The 21011-nt window shown below is 37.4% G+C and overlaps 1 protein-coding gene across 2 annotated transcripts in view; it reads left to right on the top strand.

Moving 5' to 3' along the window:
* Positions 1–19230, top strand: part of lrch4 (leucine-rich repeats and calponin homology (CH) domain containing 4) — a 43452-nt gene extending 24222 nt beyond the window's left edge. The window contains exons 3-18 of one of the 2 annotated variants that reach the window (XM_079605106.1): positions 311–440; positions 2395–2500; positions 3093–3339; positions 3446–3539; positions 3669–3777; positions 4078–4172; positions 5428–5486; positions 7819–7953; positions 8360–8440; positions 8756–8807; positions 8913–8976; positions 11235–11330; positions 11503–11600; positions 11793–11930; positions 12104–12181; positions 18858–19230. In XM_079605106.1, the coding sequence (XP_079461232.1) occupies positions 311–440; positions 2395–2500; positions 3093–3339; positions 3446–3539; positions 3669–3777; positions 4078–4172; positions 5428–5486; positions 7819–7953; positions 8360–8440; positions 8756–8807; positions 8913–8976; positions 11235–11330; positions 11503–11600; positions 11793–11930; positions 12104–12181; positions 18858–19025 (1750 nt within the window). In that variant the 3' untranslated portion in view covers positions 19026–19230. Of the gene's footprint in view, positions 1–310; positions 441–2394; positions 2501–3092; positions 3340–3445; positions 3540–3668; positions 3778–4077; positions 4173–5427; positions 5487–7818; positions 7954–8359; positions 8441–8755; positions 8808–8912; positions 8977–11234; positions 11331–11502; positions 11601–11792; positions 11931–12103; positions 12182–13806; positions 15950–18857 lie in introns of those variants that run through there. The other variant, XM_079605105.1, reaches the window with a different exon arrangement.
* The last annotated feature ends 1781 nt before the right edge of the window (positions 19231–21011 follow it).

Raw genomic sequence — 21011 nt, 5'->3', positions numbered from 1 at the left:
CAATTGAAGACTGGAGTAATGATGCTGAAAATACAGCTTTGCCATCACACATACAGTATATTACCTTTTAAAGAAATTAAAATAGAAAGCAGTTGTTTTAAATTGCAACAATATTACTGTTTTTACTGTATTTTTTATAATACAAAATGCAGCCTTGGTAAACATCAGGTCTCCCAGAGTGAAATTTCAGCCTCTTTGTGGCTAAAGATATTGGAAGGATTGTATATACAGTAAGTCTGTCAGTGAGTGTTTTGTACTGGTGTTAGATTGCATTCATTTAATTCTCTCTCTGTCTGTCTGTGTGGTGCAGTCGTAACCAGCTGTCCAGTCTACCGCCCTCAGTATGTCAGCTCCCTCTCCTGCGTGTGCTCATCGTCAGCAACAACAAGTTATCAGTCCTACCGGCCTCTATACACACACTCACAAACCTGCGACAACTGGTAAGTAGAACACACACACACACACACACACACACACACAGGCTCACGTTTTTTAAAATTATATTAGTGAAGGCATCTCATGGACACAGTGGTTTTTACACAAACTGGTTGATATCAGTTGATCTGAAACAAAACATGATTTATGAACCTTTCAAATAGTGGGGAACATGTTCTCACGAGTGGGTTTTCAACGTGTTTCACTATTTTTGTAAGGATATTTTCAAAGATGTTTCATTTACTAGTATAGTTAAACCTTGACAAAAGCTATCACACAAATCCAGTTGTTATCGGCAGTCTTAGGGCTGGGGAAAAAATTGATTCACCTAACTTTTTAACGATTTTTTTTACGATTTTAAAGTAAAACTATTTTATTCCATAAATGATATTAATTAATTTTAAAATTGCTTTATTTTAGTCCTTACTTATAGATGAGGCAGAAAAAAAGGTAAGCTCTTTTATTTCAGCAGAGGGCAGGGCTCGACAATAAGGACAATAAACGTCACTCGGGACAGTTGATGCAACTGTCGCTTTCCCGATCGGGCCAATGCTGCATCATGAAAGTTTATCATTTGCACATGGGTTTAAGCCTTGCCAATTAAAATATTAAAGCGCAAGAAGACATGACAGAGAACTCAATTCAATAGTGTAAGAAGTTTTGTGTGCGCACACATCCGAAGCTCGCGCCCAGAAATCTGCGTATTAGACAACGTGCGAATGCTGATTTAAGCTCTCTTTCACGTCTTCTTGCGCTTGAACTCAAAATTAAGTAAAAAAATTCCAGTCTCAGCGAGTATTCTGAGGGGAACATAGTCTGTTATATCTTAAGTGAACATACACAGTTAAGAAATAAAACGCATTGTGTATCAGTATATTGGATCCGTGTAGCTCTTAAAGTGACAGCAGCCTAATAAACCTGCTACAAATGAGAAAGAAAATAAATGTACTTGTCTTGACTGAATAACTTTTGTAACTTTAATACGGATTAATCTATATTTAATTTATAGACTATGCAGTGCTATTTTGTATTTTATTATTCATTTTCTCTGCCTGAAAATTGAGTTTGGCCAGTAGTTTTTGGTGTCACAACCTTATTTATTAAGACAATAATTAGGCCTTTTTTATTTATTTATGACTTTTTTGAAAATGTTGGCAGTAGAAAAAATTCTTAGCGTTGAGCCCTGTGAGGTCGATATGTGTTGTATCGGTACGATATTGTATGACGTCATATCTCTAACTAGTGGACACAAAAAAATGAAAAATGGCAGATGGAGAGACATATACGGATATACGACCTGCGCATTCATGTAGACGTGTATCATTTTACTTTTCCCCTTGCTCTAGAGTTAAAGAAAGCAAACAAATCACAATACATAGCAATATCAAATTGTGATACTTGTAGAATCGCAATTCTTGAAAATGACAATACATGTTGTATCGGTCCCAAAGTATGAATCAGGAGATAGGTGTATCGTCCCATATCTCTATGTGGCAGTTCTCTGTAGTGTGAAGATTAGCACTAGCAGTGTTTCCTAATTCCTATACATTCATTTATTTGATTGGAATGTTGTTTTTTTGAGTAAGATATTTTATTGTTTTTGAAAGAAGTCTTTAATGCTCACAGACACTGCATTTGATCAAAAATACAGTAAAAACAGTAATATTGTGAAATATTATCACTATTTATCATTTTAATATATCAAAATCAACATTTGAAAAGAACTGTTTTCTATTTGAATACATTTTAAAATGTAATTTATTGCTGTGATGATCAGTGTCACATGATCCTTCAGAAATCATTCTAATATGCTGATTTGCTGTTTAAGAACCTTTATTATTATAATCAGTGTTGAACGCTACTGTGCTGCTTAATATTTTTGTGTAAATCATGATACATTTCCTCTGTTTCTTCATTTCTTTCTCTCTGTCTCTTCCTCTCGCTGTGTTTCTCCACCAGGATGTGAGCTGTAATGAGCTACAGTCACTTCCTGTTGAGCTCGGCCAGTTAGAATCTTTAAGGGATTTAAATCTGAGAAGAAACCAGCTTGCAACTTTACCAGAAGGTCAGTATCCCAAAATTATACACACATGTTCTATTACTTAAGTTAACATTTGGAAATATTGCATAAAGCTGTATTACCTTGTAAGATTACAGAAATCAAGATGTTGTTTGAAATTCCAAAACACAAGGAACCAGTGTGTTATGTGGATGTCAGAGGAGAACGCTTTTATAACAAGCTTACATCTCTGTTTCAGATTAATACAATGGACACAAAAATATTTGGACATTTTAACCACTCTGAAAGTATGCGAATGTCATTGAGTTAGAAAAATGATCAACCAAAAGTGGCATTTGTTTTAAAAAAGATAACGTTTATTATTAACGTAGTATTGTGACACGTTTTGGTTGTCAAACATTAGTGAGACATTTTCATAGCAAGTGTGATGAACTCCACCTGTGATAGGACACCTGTGTGAACTTGAGGAGAAACTTCATACAACCACTAAACATTGCTTTACTCCAAAAATTCCTCAGAAGAGTGATGTTAGATTTAAGTTATGTATATTTGTCCACAGATTTGTCCAAATGTGTTTTGGATCCACTGTATATATATATTAGATTGACTCATCTAGTTGACTCTTCTCTCAACTCAGAGTTGTCAGAGTTGCCTCTCGTTCGTTTGGATGTGTCGTGCAACCGCATATCCAACGTGCCCGTGTGCTACCGTCATCTGCGGCACCTCCAAAGCATCATCCTTGACAACAACCCCCTCCAGATGCCCCCTGCCCAGATCTGCTCCAAAGGAAAGTTCCACATCTTTAAATATCTGAACATGGAGGCCTGTAAAAGGACTCAGGACCAGTTTGAGAAAGCTCTGCGGCCCACCGCCTTCAACAGCTGGTGAGAGATCATCAAGGACGAGAGGTCTTAGGGTGTCGAAAAGCTTTAATCGCCTGTTTCAGTGAAAATGCTAATGTGTGTGTGTGTGTGTGTGGGGTCTCTGCAGTCTGGATCAGGACCTGTTCCCCGGTCAGTATGGTGGCCTGGATTCTGGCTTTAACAGTGTGGACAGTGGCAGTAAAAGATGGTCAGGAAATGAGGTATAAAGAGAGCTGTGAATTAAAGCACTAATGCACCGTTTGGACTATGGTTGCTAAAGGCTTATCGAGAGTAATTTTATTTGATGATGCAAGCGGCTGTGTATGTGCGTCTGTGTTGTTTCACTCTAGTCTGCTGACGATTTCTCGGAACGGTCATTGCGATTGACTGACGTTTCCCGCGAACACACAAATTTTCAAGAGGAAGAGGAGAGAGATACGTCACTAGAGACACCCAAAGGTAAGGTTGATGGAATCTTAAGATCAGTAGTTCCCAACCAGGGGACCTAAAATAAAAACTACCAAAAACATGGTAAATCTATCCCTCGCAGCCTCGCTTTTATACCTGTCATCATGACATGCTGCTCTGAATAAGGTATATACCTGGATATACAGTATGAGGCATAATTTGAAAAATGGATCCTCCAAATATTGTTGTGGACTATGGGGGGCCTTGGAGTCAAAAAAGCAGAGAACAGCTGCTCTAGATCTCGGTTGCCTGTGATTTAAATACTTCTATAACTCTTGGTCCTCTCTGTAGTGAATGGAGAGCTGGAGCAAGTGGATTTCATAGACAACAGCGTAATGGAGGAAGAGGAGGAGAGGTGTCACCTTCCACTTACAGAGTCCCCTCAGGTCAGGAGGACTTACTGCAGTACACTGAACATTAAAGGTGCACTTGGTACTTTTGTTTTCGGACCAGATGGGACCCTATGATGTGCTGGCTGGAACTCCAGTGGTCTTGGAAGTTGAATATCTATATTGACAACTATTCGCAACAAACAATATTTTGTTAGAATTCTGTTACTGATTTCAACACCTAGATTTGCATGCAGCCTAGTAATCTGTTTGACTTAATATTTCGACTTTGACCATTTAGAACAAAAACCACCTCAGTCACAGCAATAACAATGGTGAGGGTGTTAAAGGATAAAAATGTTGTTGAGAGACTGGATGCACAAAAAGTAAGAAGCAATGACTTATTCAAATCAGTTTTTGAGGAAATGAAAGTTGTGGGAGTCTTTCAATCTGACAGTAATGCCAATAGGTTCTAGTTGAAATGTAAATGGGTACATTAATGTCGACACTAATGTACCCATTTACATACGCAAAACTACAGAGATATTTTTAGATTACTTTTTATTTTAGTTTAGGGTAAATATAAGCATTAAAGTCAAGTTATTTGAGTTGATGAAAATCTGTAAACAAGTCAAGTTATATTTGAAATGATGAATCTGTAAACGTACTATAGCTCTTGTAGAAATACCACATTTGCAAGAATATTTGTTATCTGTGATTAGTAACTGATGAAGTGAGAAATATTCAGCTTGTCATGTGATCACAACATGGCTGCCGTTGTGCCTTACTACACTATTCTTTTCTTTAGGGTTAAAACTTTTACATGGGGAAAAATAACTTGGTGCACCTTTATGTTAACTTACACTTCCTACATTTTCAATATAGTTTCAGACATATGCACTACCTTTTGAAAGTTTGGGGTCGGCAAGATTGTTTTACACATTTTTGAAAGAACTCTCTTATGCTCAGGCTGCATGTATATGATCAAAAATACAGTAAAAACAGTAATATTTAAAATTCTTTTAAAAATCATTCTGATTTGTTTCTCAAGAAACATTTCTTCTTACCAATGTTGAAACCAATACTTTTTTTCAGATTCCTTGATGAATAGAAAGTTCAAAAGAACAGCATTTATTTGAAATAGAAATGATTTATAACATTGTAAATGTCTTTACTGTCACATTTGATCAATGGAATGCATCCTTGCGGAATAAAAGTATTAATTGAAACATCTTTCTGACCGTTTTGAACTTTAATGTAGAAGTCATAAGGTAAAAAGATGTTAATATAATATCCCCTCTCTCCATGACAGGAAAATAGTGAAAGTTCCAGCAGCACTTCCTCCCAGAGCCCTGAATCTACAGGCAGCAGGTAAGGGCTTATGCTGTTTGCATATACAAAATACATACATTGCGCACGAAACATCTTATTATTAAAATGGGAAAGGTCCTCTCATAAAGAAGGGCCCCACAGAACTCTCAGAAATAGGAATTTGTTTGCATTTGAGCCATGTCAAAATAACCCAGCTAGTGTAATTCGATGTAAACGCTCGCCGGCTTATCTGACCAGCCTATTAGGTGACTGATATTGGAACTTTTAGACCTAGTCACAAGATACTGATCTGTGCTCAAGTGTGATATCAGGTTATCCTACACAGTTTCTTGTTAGACACGTTTATTTTTTAAACATTTCAAATAGTTTTGGCTTGATCTGGATCAGATATTTTAACAATCTGTCAGGCAGATGGAATATTTCCTTTCCAAGGAACAGACTAGTTTTGTCTCAAATAGTTTTCGTCATAGATCTGCCCTCAGTGTTGGCTATGGAGAAACATCAGTCATGTAGACATACTGCATTCAATATAGACAATGCAGAATAAACTGTGTGCCAGGAAAAGAGTGCCAGGAAGTCACAAAGAGTGCACAAATTTGAATGCATTTGAATACAGCTGGTAGGGATCTGTACTCGTGCTATGTAACGTGCGGACGGGCATGATAAATGGAAGAAAGGGAGACATTGGACTGTCTCATGGCAGCAGGCCGGAACATTTCCAGTCGCTCTTCTTAGAGTGTGGTTCTCCAAGGTGCGCCAAAACATCATTGTGAAGACCAAAATGCAAAGGTAGAAAAAAGAAGCTGACAGTCAGAATTACTGACAGTTTCAGTGTGATTTGAAGGCCACAGTGACGTCCTTTAGTTGATTATAATACATGCTCAAATAGTTGCTGTGAAACACAGAGTCTCTTAATTAAAGTGTGCCGGATCCCTCCTCCACTGTGATTACGCAAGGTCAATCCGTGAGGGAGTGCTGGGAAAAGTCAACAGTGAATATCCTCCCACAGTTTCAGTGTAACTGAGTATCTTACTGTCATAGTTACTCAGTAAACTGGTCTGCTTTATTCAACGTTATAACAGCAGACACATTAAAGATAGTACAAAGAATGGATTCTTCTATCCATTATTACATATCCGGTGTTTCAGAGTCTTGGAGCGGCTTGATTTACAGTAACTGCTGCTCCACTCAAACTCCAACTGTGCTGCGAGTTTGAGTTTCTTGTAATGTGCATTATGGGAATGTTATGTGTGCTAGCAGTGCCACCCATTTCACTACATTTCTAATGAGAAGTGTTTGCAAACCTGTTTGTCAACAAAGGAAAAGCTTTAAAATCTCCCTGCTGTTGTTCGCAAGAGTAAAAGCTTGGGGGTTTAACCTTTGAAAATGACTAAATTTACAATTGTACTACAAAACAATATGAATATTAAATATTTGATTGTATACAGTGCAGTATTATCATTATTGCAATTTATGAATTGTTTAATACTTTTAAGTAATCATAATAAAAAGTATGATAATTATTACTTTATGATCATATTTAAATGTGGCTTATGAACTTATGGCTCATGAGTTTTTGTTTTTCATTATTCTTAATACACTCACACACTTTTGCCCAGATTTGCCATCTGGAGGAGTCAATGCTAGTTGCCGGAAATCAGAGCCAGTCTGAAGACCTTGGGCAGTCGGAATTGACAGATTTCATGGAAAAATCGCAGTGTGCGATGGTACATATTTATAATTTACTAGGTTACGTCGTATGAGTTAAGTCGGAGGATATAAGTTTTAGAACACGTTTTCATCTGATATACATCTCCAAGCAACAATACGCATGTTTCTGCGTGAGTTTGTTGTGTTTGGAAAGACATAACAGTCTGATAGTGTGAGATTCTCTATCGTTTTCTATTCTCGATCGTTCGTTATACCCAGTTTTTCTCTTTAACCATTCACAAAGTCAGCAAGTGTATGATTCCTAGTGTTTTTAAATCCGTTCCAAAGTTGTGTAGATTGCTGAACTCCTAACCGCAAGCGATCCCTAAAATCATGCGGTTTGTTGTGGAAAGATGTGTTATTACGTTTCTAAGCAATCAGACGTATGATTTTCACCTGGTGGGTGATTCAATTGGACAAAAAAATCCCTTAGACTTAAATTGCCATATTTAGTGACCAGAAAATAATACTCTTTTGACTTGAGCCAGTAAGTAATCACCCTCGAAACTGCGTAGCAATGACTAAAAAACTTTAGCAACCACCTACAACACCCTTGTATAGCGGTGGTGACACCACAATTTCTTCAGAAAAAGTTATATTCAGTTGTAACTTTTTGGTGAAGGCTTAAAAAAAAACATAAATCTCTCTTACTTCCTTTCAGGATATTTGTGATTGGAGATGGTTCAGACTCCGGCTCACCGTCCAGTCCCACTCTGGAGGAGAGGAGGAGGCCTGGAAACCTGCTCATCTGGCAGGAAAGAGAAAGAGCCCAGCAACAGAGAGACAAAGTCAGCACGTGAGTGGATGCTGGGATTGAATGAATCGAGGAAATGTGGAAGTGAAACATGAGTGAATGGGCTATATGGGGTCAAAAAGACTGTTAGGCCCAAGAGGCGATAGAACGAACAATCCTGTTTGCTAATGCGCAGCAAGAAAGTCTTCAAAAGCACATAACAGATTTAAAATGGCCTCTATTATTTCTTTGCTGATGCTTCATCATCGAAGCTGTTGTGTTTGTAAAGGAAACCACTGTTACCTGCTGTCGTGTGTCTTTACCTCATTTACATTTGTGTCTTAAAGAATGAATCATAGTGAGAAAAACATCAGAAGGGCTCTCCCAGAATGCTCTTTTTGTATGAACAAGTCCTGTGTGCTTTTTGTGTTAGGAGGCTATTGACTAATAAGCGTTTGATGTCTTATAGTTTGCAGAAGATAATTGTAAAAACAGGAAGTAACTTGGCGACGACGACGACAAAGCACGGAGGAACAGGAAGCATTTCAGGGTAAGAGTGGACCGCACATGCGTTCATGTGTTCATGTGTTCTGTGTTTGCATGTGTGCTGGTGTTGGAATTCTGTATCTCTTTAACAAAGAGAAGGCACAAATCTGAATTTGAGACCAGATTACTAGCTGTGGCGGCATAATTAACAGGCAGATCAATAGACATACCTTATTTAAGAGTAACGTACATTCATAAAACATTCATGATGTGGTTGTTGTGTTGCTAGTTCACTCTGAAGTTGGCTAGTTAGCGAAGTTCACAAAGCAGTCGACATATTTTTTTGTCGTTTTGTGATTTGATCTCTGTGTCCCTCTAGTGGTGATTCAGATAGCAGCTCTCCACCCAACGGCCCCAAACAGAGATGTGCAGTGAGTCCTTCACGTTTACACTCTCCCTCCATCTCATTCTGTCATAAATGCATAATATTATTCTTAATTGAGTGTTTAAGACTTTTCTCTCTCTCTTTCTCTCAGAGTGCGGATCAGATTTCTCAGTCCTCTCATACGGGGTCTTTGCAGCGCTCCATCAGTCGCACAGGTACCTTTCATGCTAGATATTTCAGCTTTTTTTAATATCTATCTTCATTTTTTAAAGTGCCCCTATTATGCTTTTTCAGATATTACCTTTCATGTAGTGTTTATTTAGCTGTTTGTAAATGTAAAAGGTCTGCAAAGTTTCAAAGATCGAAGTGCACGATAAATGCAGTTCGAGTCCCACAGAAACGAGTCATCAGTAATTCCATACTTACTTCCTGCACGAACCTACATAGGTTTGTAACAAATTTGCATAATGCCTGCCTATGGTCTTCATTGGCTGCCCGTGAACAACGTCGATATTGTTACTGTTCGTATCTCTGTGTTCTGGAAATCTGAGGAAGCCTCCAGAGCTGAAATTCTGACACACACTGTAAACGATAGACCAATCACAACATACTGGTCCATGATCTGACCAATCAGCAGAGGAGGTTCTCGGAAAGGAGGGGTTTAGAGAGTCCGGGTACTTTATCTAACCGTTTCAGACATTGTGAGAAAAAAGTAGGATTGGGAATTAAAAGTCGATTCCAGAATACTTGAGGTCAGGAATCAGATTGCTGATTCCTCTTATCGATTCCTTTGTGAGCTTTTCAATATGACTTTAAACCATTCAAGCGCGAGACGACTCGTGCGCTGTTTTCTGTGCTGCGCTCACACACAGAAAAAGTGATTTTATTGAGATTTTAAAGTAAACCATTCAAGCGCGAGAGGAATCGAACGCTGTTTTCTGTGCTGCACACATGAGTAACAGAATATTGTGCAGCTCTTAAAGTGACAGCAGCGTAATATTGCTGCTGCCGTCTCTATTATAACACTAATCAAACAAAAGACAGAGGAAATTCACTCGCTGTTCTTGACTAAATAACTTTTGTAACTAAATTTGTTATGTATATTTTATTTATAAAGTGCTGTGTAATTTTACATTTGATTAGTTTGTGTACCTGAAAACCTTGAAACACTGTTCAAACATATCTTTGTTCAGTTGCAGCCTATTTATGTGATGCGATTTGATCATTTTTTTTATTTACTTGTCTTTAATAATGCTTGAAATGTATATTAGTTAGGCTAGTTGTTTTTGCTATGTTAATTTTAAACCATAGGCAAAAGTTCTTTGTGTTAGTGTTCTTTAGCCTGTTGATGTTCATGGTATTCAGCTACAATAAAATGTTTTGCAATAAGATGTAAAATAAATGTGAATGATATCTAAGTTTTTTTTTAACCTTTTTGGAATCGATAAGAAGAATCGGAATCTTTAAAATTAAAACGATACCCAACCCTAAAAAAGAGGTGATGCAGCAGTCTATTTTATGAGAAATTTAAAGCGTTTTTTGACCTTTGCATGTAAACTATTGTAGTAGACCTCCAAACCAAAATAAGGAACCTTAAAAAAAATTAAGTAATTGTTTTTAAACAGGGCACTTAGATGAGTTTTGGTTGTCTCATGGGATTAATAGCATTTTTCAAACAACCCTTCAGGAAAAAGTAACACATTATTACTTGTGAAGAGAACGATAAACTCGCTTGAGCATTTTCTGTTAGGAACTGTATCTAAACTAACTCTACAGTATATTGGCAAAACATAAGTACTGCTCACTTTATCACATGGATATCACACAAACTATTAAAATGTATATATATATATATTAGGGACGGTCACATTAGCTGGGAAAAAGTATTGCCAATAGTGTAGTGATGCACAAAGCAAACAGAAGTAACTTTCAAACTAAGCAGCATTCGGTTGCTCAATGCTGCCAATCCACATGACCAACTTAAACCGGTTGCAGAATCTGCATGGTGAAATCCTTTACCCTCATGTGAAATTCCCAATCATGTCGATTGCTATTGAAATTCTCCTGCAAAAAATTGCAAAACAACAGTGAATGCAACACTCGGCCCAATTGACTTCCAAGCAAACATGGTCTGTGACAGACAATCGACATGCAGACATTCAAACGAAAGAGTTCCTTCCAATTACCTTTAGAAATTCTTTCGAAATGAACCTCCATGAAAGCAGTGTGACCACCAGAGGGCAGTGCTGTTACAAAAGTGCTTTTTGACAGTTTTTTTTTTTATCATTGCTGTTGAATGTTTGCTTTGGTTTCCTTGAGAGCAATGTTATCTAATTTGTATATAGAAACAATGTATTGATTACAGTTTTGTTTAATTAATGAAGCGTGTTCTGCTGAAGCTGTATTGGTGGGAAGCCAGTCTTAATGAACGTAATTTAAGTATTTTATGAATCTTGTTTGTGACATATTACAGATGCGCCACCCGTGAAGCCCTGTTCTCCCACAGGTTCTGCTCCCAAACCCAACAGCTTCTTATTCCGCACATCTTCACGCTGCAACGTCAAGACTGGTACACACACAAACACACACACACACACACACACACACACACACACACACACACACACACACACACACACACACACAGACAGAGAGAGAGAGAGAAGTTAATATAGGATTGTAGGACCTATAATCTTGATTTGGTCAGTAATATATGCTGTACCCTATTGCTCTCTTCTCAGGATCAGGAAACAGTTTGGCGGAGTCTGGCCGCAGCGAATCACGCTCCACACTCAGATCCCCACGAGAGGAGAGAACAGACGTCTTGCAACTGCGCAAAGTAAAGCGGCATCCTGTATTATTCATCTCTCCATCTCTAGCTCTTCTGACACACCTTACCCCATTTTTGTTACTTAGTTTTTACCCCTTGTTTACCTTGGTCTTAGTCTTTATTTTTGAATTTGTTTTATCTGATTGCGTAGTTTAGGATGTATTTTTTTAAAACCTATCTCTTTCAATGTTTCTCTTCCAGTGTCTGGAGTCACGTCTGAAGACCTCTCTGCCTGACGATCTGGGAGAGGCGTTGTCCAATGGCACAGTTCTCTGCCAGTTGGCCAATCACGTGCGACCTCGCTCTGTGTCAATCATCCACATCCCCTCACCGGCAGTGGTGAGCATAACATAAAACATAATCTAGTATATCTCAAAAAACAAACACTTTGTCTGAATTTTTATGTGTGATCCTCATTTGGAGGAAGCTGATCCCAGATCAGCTAGTTTACTAGCAGGCTGTTCTTAATTTGCTTTCTAATGAATATCTGTGCAATCTTTCTGTCTGTTCAGCCAAAGCTGAGTGCTGCCAAGTGCCGCCTCAATGTCGAAAACTTCATTGCTGCATGTCGTAGGCTTGGAGTCCCTGAGGTAAACATAAATTTCATATTTTATTGTTTGCTTCTGTTATCATCCTCCGTATTATTTGTCTTCCTGAGACGTGTTGTGTGAGCTGTTTGTAAACAAGACAGATCCACTTCGCCCACTGACATGTGACTGTTAATGCTCTTTTATGTTGTTTTTCAAGTGCTTCAAGCTCGATTTGCTACTTTTTTGTGCTCTATAGCTTTTTTTATCTTAAAGGGGTAGTCACCTCAGGTAGTTCATGATGTTACAAAGCCAAATGACTTTCTTCCATGAAACCCCAAAGGAGATGTTTAGCAGAATGTCTGAGCTGCTGTCTTTTAATGCCTTGAAAGTGAATGGGGACAAAAGGGACAATAAAAGCACCATAAAGCCATACAAATCATCATATAAGTAGTCGCAACCATGTCTTGAACATTGGGGGGGACAGAGTTTTTTATTTTTATTTAATTTAGATCAAAATTGACAAAATGTATATACCGGTAATGAGTGAGACAGCGAGTACATCATGAATCCCTTTTCAAAACTGTGTTTTTGTCCCATCCTGAATCACTACAGTACACCTATAATAAGTGTTTATGTTCGGACAATTTTAGACTGGTATGGGTCGTACCACTGAGGAGTATCCCAGTACCCGCGTGACCCGTCATAGACTTAAACAGAGAGAAGTAGCTCCGGCTACAATGTTCTTCCTCAAGACTCATACAGTTCAGTTTATTAACCGCTAGAGCGACAAAAGTTACGGACTGCAGCTTTAAAGGAATCAATTAATTAAAGGATTAAAAGGGATTCTAGGTCTAATTGTAGTTATGAAGCAATAACTTAGAACTATTTGGATTTAATATTTTATTTTAAAGTATGCACACATTCACTCTTATTCACGTCTAATATGTCAAAAATGCTAAACATTTCTTATCTTCACATTCAGTTATGAATTACATGAATCATGTAAATGATAGCATATTTTCAGTTTAGAAAAAGTTGTGTCCGTTGTTGAACATTTCTATCGTAAAACACTTGTTTAAATGTTTAGCTACTTAGATCTCTCCACTCATTCTTCCACCGTTAAAAGTAAAGCGTTCCTGGTTAAGCGTTTTCTACCCAAGCCGTCAAACTGACATCATCAGAGAAGGAACGCCATTCCAGAGCGGAAGTAAATGTTCAGATTTTGATTAAAGATTACCATATTAAAAAGAAAAAAAAATTGTATGTGTATTAACTTGCACGGATGAATTGTTCACCACAAGACTAATAATATGCGCTAACAAGGTAAATGGGCTATTTAAATGAATCTAGTGAAACTTGCTGTTTTTTTTTGTTTTTTATAAAAATTTAACGCAGAAAAACTAAATATCTCAATGTCACTTTTTTCCAATATCGTACACTAGTTCTATAAACATCTCATTTAGTGTTCCACGGAAGAAAGAAAGTCATGTAGGTTTAAAAAAAAAACACACACACACACACACACACAAGGTGAGTAAATGATGACAGAGTTTTCAGTTTTGAGTGAACTATCCCTTTAAATGACCATGCTTTCATGCGTGTCTGTTCAACACTGTGTCCATTCATCTTTGCTTGTCCTCTTTGCATTGTTCTTCCTTTCCTTTGTCTGTCTCTCTGTTTCTCAGATGGAGTTGTGTTTAGCGTCTGATGTCCTGTGCAGTAAGATACCTGCAGTGCACCGCTGTGCGACGGCGCTCCTGGCAATAGAGGAGGAGGAGGTGAACGAGGACAAGAACGCCACCTCTCCCTCCGTCTCTCCTTCCTCCCCTTTGTCCAGCGGCTTCCTGCTCTTCTACTCTCTCCTCATGGCTTTGCTCTACCTGTTATACTGCCAGCTTATAGCATAGTGCGAGCGAGTATCAATGTGTAAATGTAACGGATACATCATTTCTGTACTGTGTACACACATTGTTGACAAGACCTGCACATATATAACTCCCTTCACAGAATGCCTTTCAGCTTACACGTTAAATCTCCTCACAGATATTCAGGTTTGCAAACATATATAAAAACCTTTAGAAGCTATATAAATGGTGAAATACTGAAATATATCGCAAATTATGAAAGGTCTAGATCGAATATCCACATTTTTACACATCAAAAAAGTTATAATCAACTCCTCAATGGTCACATACTTCTTCTGTTGAGGATGTAGACTTTATCTGTACATAGACAGGGTTTCCACGCGTGAAGGGCTTTTCCACATGATTGCCTTAGCATTGCTGTTGATCCCAGGATAGTTTATACACCTTCTAGAGGGAATGACTGTCTTTGTAATGGATCTTGTTTTCCTAAGAGTTTTAAAGCACTGGCACAAACTCCCCATTTCCCGCCTTTTTTTTCCTCTTGAAGGGCTTTAAAGTGCCTCAGAAGCTTGTAGGTTCTTTCTGCTCACATGGCAGTGCAAATTAGTTTGTAGCATCTGGCAAATATGTTAACAGTGTGTGGCTATGGTACTTCTCAGCTGAATTTGGTTTAATTCACACGTTGTAGATATCTGTTAGGGTCGGGACTGCGTGGACTATTTCACTTTCCTTTTCTATCGCTCATATCTCGTTGACTGTGACCACCAGAGGGCAGTGGCGTTACTAAACTGTTCCTTTAACACTTTTTGACGGTACTAATATGATTCAAAGCTGTGTTAACTTGTTAGTTTTTTTTTTTTTTTTTGGGGGGGGTTTTCTTGAGAGCATCTTAATATAATTCCTGTATGCAAACTGTTCACAATTAAGTTATTGTTTCGGTTTATTTATGTTTTTCACTGTTCTGATGAAGCTGCATTTGGTGGAAACCCAGTCTCGCTGAACACATTCAATTTGACTAATTAAATTGAACAGATGAATTGAGTAGCCTAATATGCTCATGATTGCTTTCATGATCATTTTGAGCTGGGTGGGGGGGAACAGTAAGACTTTGGGGACATTAATAGCGTCTTTTAAATGTAGATACTGCTTGTGGGTGCACAATGTGGATACGCAGACATTACCAAATTAGGCTACACCATTTTTTTTTTATTAATGATGAAATGGTTGTGAGTCCTGCTTCTCCACAAGCCTCTTCAGCTGCCGTTTCCTGATTCTAAATGTGGCCATAGTGTTTTTGTAGTCCTATAATGTGCCATGAGCACCTATCTTCCGCGGTGCTGTATGCTGATGTTGCTTTTGTATTGCGTGCCTACTTAATGTGATTTAGGAGCTTTGCCGACAGTTTACTAACGAGCAGCCTCTCATCTGCTGTGAACGATAAGAGAAGAGAGAGACTGGGGAAAGGGTGAAGGGATATGTGCTATTATCAACATGCATTTCTCATCCTACGATGTCTTCAACATATTTTAAGGGATGTTGATAGGGCTTTATATTTATTATACATTGTTATCAATGCTAAAGCTAATCATAATAGACATTTAATTTAAAATGAATCCACTTTGAAAATGAACTCAGACACATTTCGCATAGATGGACTTCATCACATTTTCTCTAGAGGCTTTAGCCAAATGAAATAAGGATTGTGAAATGCTACTGTCCATGTTGAAGGCTTTTACAGAAGATAAATTATAATTCTACCGTCCTTCCTACGTTAGACAGTTTAGGGCACTAGCTATGTTTCCGTCCAAATGTTACCTAGTTAAAACTGTTGCAACACACGAAATGTATTTTGTTATATTTATAAAATACTGTGTATTTAAGAAGTTAAGTTTATATTGATATAAAGATTTTTTTTTTTGTCTGTAAAGAAATTATTAAAAAAAGGAAACTGATTTGTACGTGTCGTCTGCTGCTTTGCGTGTGCTTTTGTCAAATGTTCATGACTCTCGCTCATGATTAATTCTGCTTTAGTTCTTTGTCTCTGCTGAGGATGAGATCCTCACGTCAGCTCGTCTCTGTAGCTTATGAGTCCAGGTATTCTGTGCCCTTTGCCAAAAGGTAAGTGTTGATCCATTGTGTGGGTAGTAGAAAGTAGAGAAAAAGTAAGTATACAGTAGCTGCACAAAGTAAAAGTATACACTATACTACACAGTGGGGTAGTCATTGATACCAAAATATATTTGCTGATATTATAATTTATAGATTTTTGGACCCCACTGTGTGTCTTTTTTATATTCTAAGTAAGGTATATACACTAGTTCATAAGTTTGGGGTTGGTAAGATTTTTTTTTTATGTTTTTGAAAGTCTCTTATGCTCAAGACTGCATTTATTTGATAAAAAACACAGTAACAACTCTATTAAATAATATTACACTTAGTTTAGATAGCATTCAATGCTATTTGAACTTAGTGCAAAGAAAATACTTTTTGTTGCTATTTACACATTAGCATTTAACACATTTACACTTATTGTTAATAGCATCAGTCACATGATCTTTCATGTGATTTGCTCATAAAAACATTTATTGTCATCAATGTGAAAAACAATTGTGCTGTTTAATATTTTTGTGGAAACCGTAATGCGTTTTTCTTTTCATTATTTGATAAATAGAAAACATTTTTTAGGCTATTTGAAATTAAGTCTTCACTGTCACTTTTAATAAATTTCATCCAAGAAAAACTTACTGACCCCAAACTTTTCAATGGTAGTGTAGTATGTATACAGTGTATGTTCATATAAAATGTACTGTAAAAGATTTTGATGTATTTCATTATTTTTGATGAAAATATTCTGCCACCCATCAGCACAAACAAATTTACAACACCCAGAACAAACCAATTAAACAAAGAAAATAACTGAGCGCAAGTATTCACCCTTTACCATCCATTACATCTTACATAGGCCAAGTTCCTTTTAAGCTTTTTCTCAGTGACAATGGCATTTTTTGCTCATTCTTCTTTTAACAGTGCTTGGCATTTAGACCCAACAGTTCAGTTTCGGATTCATCGAACTGTAAACTTAAAATCTTTAGGGTCTCTCACATACAGCTGCTCCAAAGCATTCAGACTTTTAATCAACACTAGATGAATGTCATTGCCCCGAGCAAACAAGTGTTTTTAAATCATCAGTCTTTCTTCCCATCACACTCACCAGTGTTTTGGTGTAAATAAACTAATAGACGCAGGTGCAGTTACACTGTGAAACACCTCATCTGTGTACAGGTGCACTTTAGTCAAGCAATTATTTTGCTTACTTCTGAACTCATTAAAGCTTGTCAAAGCAGGGGGGTGAATACTTTTGCGCTCATTTGTTTTCTGTTTATTGTTTTTAATTATTCATCAATTAACCGGCCAGCTCATTTTTCACTTTGACGTTGTGAAGTACTGTGTGTTTACGGGTGAGAACAGTTCAGTTAACCCTCTATGGTGTTGCATTGTCTTCTAATGATGGAACGTTTTTTTTCCCCACATAAAATTGCCAAATTGTTAAGAGACTCATCCAAATAATATATTTATTTTGGCAACTCTCTACCATTAAGGAAAATAATAAACAGTTTTTTAAATTCTCTTCTTCGTGACATTTCTAGAATATTACTCTTTGCTTCCTGAACACATGAATCATAAATCATAATTGAGATCTGCATAATTATAATTACAATAAACACTTCCAAATAAATAATTCATTGCAGTAATTGATGCCCCTAAGAATAAGGAAATGCATCACTGCCATGTGCCATATGGATGCGTTCATATTTTCTCAGTTTACAGTTAACTATATTAGAAACCTGTGAGAATCTGAGAGCAAAAACATCGATTTAGCGTACCAGAGAGGCAGCAAAAATCCAGATAATGAAGAAATGTACAGAAATCTTTTAATAGGGCAATATGAGGAGCATGTGTTGACCCCCAGGAAAAACAACCTTGGAGAGAAAAAAAAAATCAAATTTAGGTGTCAACATTATTGGATTCTTTTAAAGGCAGTGATTTCAATTCAACAATGTCATATGTCATAATTTCTTTTTCTTTTTTCTGAAAGCCAAGAAAGTGAATTAACCTGCCGTATGGCCAAACGGCAAAATCGAAGGTTAAAACATAATGCCTTCTTATTGTGTTAAAGCAATGAGCTTAACCCAAAATCTGATATATACTGCATGTGTGATATACAGCCTGAATATGGCAATAAGAGCCTATGCAACTCGTCCATAATCTATATTTAATGTATACCGTTAGGGTTGACTGAACTTAATCATTGGAATGCATGATGGATTCTCAAGATGGTGAAGTGCTGGCTTGTTATGCGTACTTCAGCCCGGAATGAAATAGCATCCTCTGGGTGAAGTGCTATAACTGCATGGCTGCCTCTCTGAGAGACGGGGTCTTGCTGCCGTGCCATATAGTCGGAAATTCAAAGAAATGATTTGGCGATCAAGTGTTGTTCTGCATGCATTGCCCGTCCTTCCTGTATCCGTGTGTCACAAGTGCCTCTTGTGTGTGTGATCCGGTATCTCGCATGTTGTGGGTTCTTGAGATAACAGATGGGAGTTGCATTTCTCAACCATCCTTATAGGTGCATGGAAAGCTTTTCATAATGAGCCAAGGATCTTGCTTGTTTACCCCGAGTGCACTTCACGCTTCAGCATCTCCTCTTAGAAGCCTATATTTGCAGATTTGTAGGGGCTTGCAATACAAGAACCAATATTCCTTGAGCCGTCTGTTTATGCCAGGATGTTTTATTGCTTATATTATGAACCATTTGTGTAAACAAACTTATATTGGTATTCTTTCTTCTCCCCTTGATCAAATCCCACCAGGACTCACTGTGTCCATCGCAGTTGATTCTGGAGGAAGAGGGGCTCTCGCGCGTCGCTCAGACTGTTCAATCTCTTCTGGAGGTGCCCGCATCAGGTGCCCGTCGCTCATCCCGCCAGGACCCACCTCCCCTTCAATCCACCACTCCAAATCAAGATGGCGCCTCCTAGGGTCATCGAGTGATTTTTTTTTTTCAGCACATGTCAAATGCACATTTTTTTAAATGTTTGAAATGATGATTAGAAGCCATCTTGTAATATTATCTATAGCTTAAATGATTAGCGTTTTGCCTGTTGCAATACATGTACAGAGAGTTTTCATTCATTGTGGCTATTGAAACAGACAAAATTATGCACAATAAAGCAAATTTTACTTAAAACTGCTTGTTTGCTGCATGTTTACGCAGAATATGTGAACATTTATGCAAGACGTTACCCAAATGAGCCTCGTTACTGAGGTAGTCGGCCGTTCTTGTGTAATCATTTTGTTGGTGCTCCCTCATAATTGAGAATTAATTACGTTTGTAATCTCGGCTTTATTACAATGCAAGTTTAATTGGGTTTTCACAGGTAATTACTCTTGCGGAGAGGCAAAGGTGGCAGTAATCCTGTGATAAGCTAACAACAAGCTCTCGGGCTCCGGTTGTGACATTGTGTGCACATTTGGAGTGTTGGACAAACGATGTGGCTCCCTATAGCCACCCTTAGCAATAACTGAATGTGAAATGATCTGCTTAATTTGCTGTGAATTGTTAGGGAGTGTAGCTAAAAAGCACAAACAACCTTTTAACCTCCTTGTTTATATTTTTAAAGCAATGGCTAGAACTTAAACTTGAGAAAATGAGTCATTTACCACCAGTCGGGAATAAAGTGAGTTGATTAGCTAGCATATTATATTAAACAGACTAAATGGTTTAATTAGTGTGATTCAGTTGCTCAATCCACAGGACTTCAGTGGGATGCGCTCTGACGTGACTAAAGCATGGAAGTTCTTGTGTTTGAGTCATTTGTGTTTTGTATAATTACCATGTTTCATGACTCGGTCTCTCTTATGGTGCTGGATCACAGTCAGATGATCTGATACACTAATGTTGAATTTCTTGGTATAGTTTGTAATTAGTTGTGATTTGGTTTTTCAGTTAGGCTACTGCCCACCGTTCAGACTCCGAAACAGCAAAAAACAACCTGCAGCATAATACTTCTCCATTAGCATCGATTCACAGCTGGGATGAGGTTTAGGTTTTAGAACACAGTGTTCGGTTTACCACAAATATACTGTTTACATCGATCAAAAAGCCTAGCATCTGACTAATTTAGATATGTAGTAACAGATGAATTTGCTCCAAAATGCTGTAGAGGTTGTATAGATCAATGACAAACATATCCCTTTTAAAAGTTGATCTTGTTACCCTAATATTAATAATTATTGCACACTTAAATTCGTTTCTCCTGCTTGTTTCTCCTGCTATTCTCAACCCTATCAGCCTATAAAGTCTATAAAAAAGCTATTGAATATTATTATTTTAAAATGTGGTTCAATGAAAACATAAACCTGCTTTTTATTGATATACTTATTGATTGGATTAAGCAGAATAGCTTTTCTTTCCTGAAATTTAAAATCAGCACTTTAAATTTTATGCCCTTCGATGGCTTTCAGGTAAACTTTAAATAGCAGACAAGTTATCAAAAACACAAAGCCCTTGTTTAGGCCAATGTGTACTGTAACTAATAAAATAACATTTAACAACCACTGTGATTTGTCACTTGTAACAATAGTATTTTTTTTATCCTGGAGACATTAACAAATGAACGTTTATGTTTCACTTATGAGTGGTATTCCACTTGTTGTATTATTTTTCACCAAAAATAACATTGTCTGATACTGTAAATAAGTGCTCAGTAGTGTTTAATAATAAGCACTGTGTCTTTTGATAAAATATCATGCCAAATGTTCTTTGAGGAAATTCCAATGCTATTACTTTCTTGAGAGGATCTTATTACATATGGTGTAATGAGGCTAAATGCCTCATGGTGTAAAAGGCAATTTTGAATCATGTTCTCCCAAAACTAAAACACCACAGCATGAACACCAGCTCTCTATTCACTACAATATTTTCTTGAGCCAGGAGCTCATCATATTCAAATATAAAAATATAA

The sequence above is a fragment of the Phoxinus phoxinus genome (assembly GCF_949152265.1).
Source record: "Phoxinus phoxinus genome assembly, chromosome: 2".
Taxonomy (NCBI): Eukaryota; Metazoa; Chordata; class Actinopteri; order Cypriniformes; family Leuciscidae; genus Phoxinus; species Phoxinus phoxinus.
The sequence above is the reverse complement of the archived record's forward strand: the minus strand, read 5'-3'. Positions and strand labels throughout refer to the sequence as shown.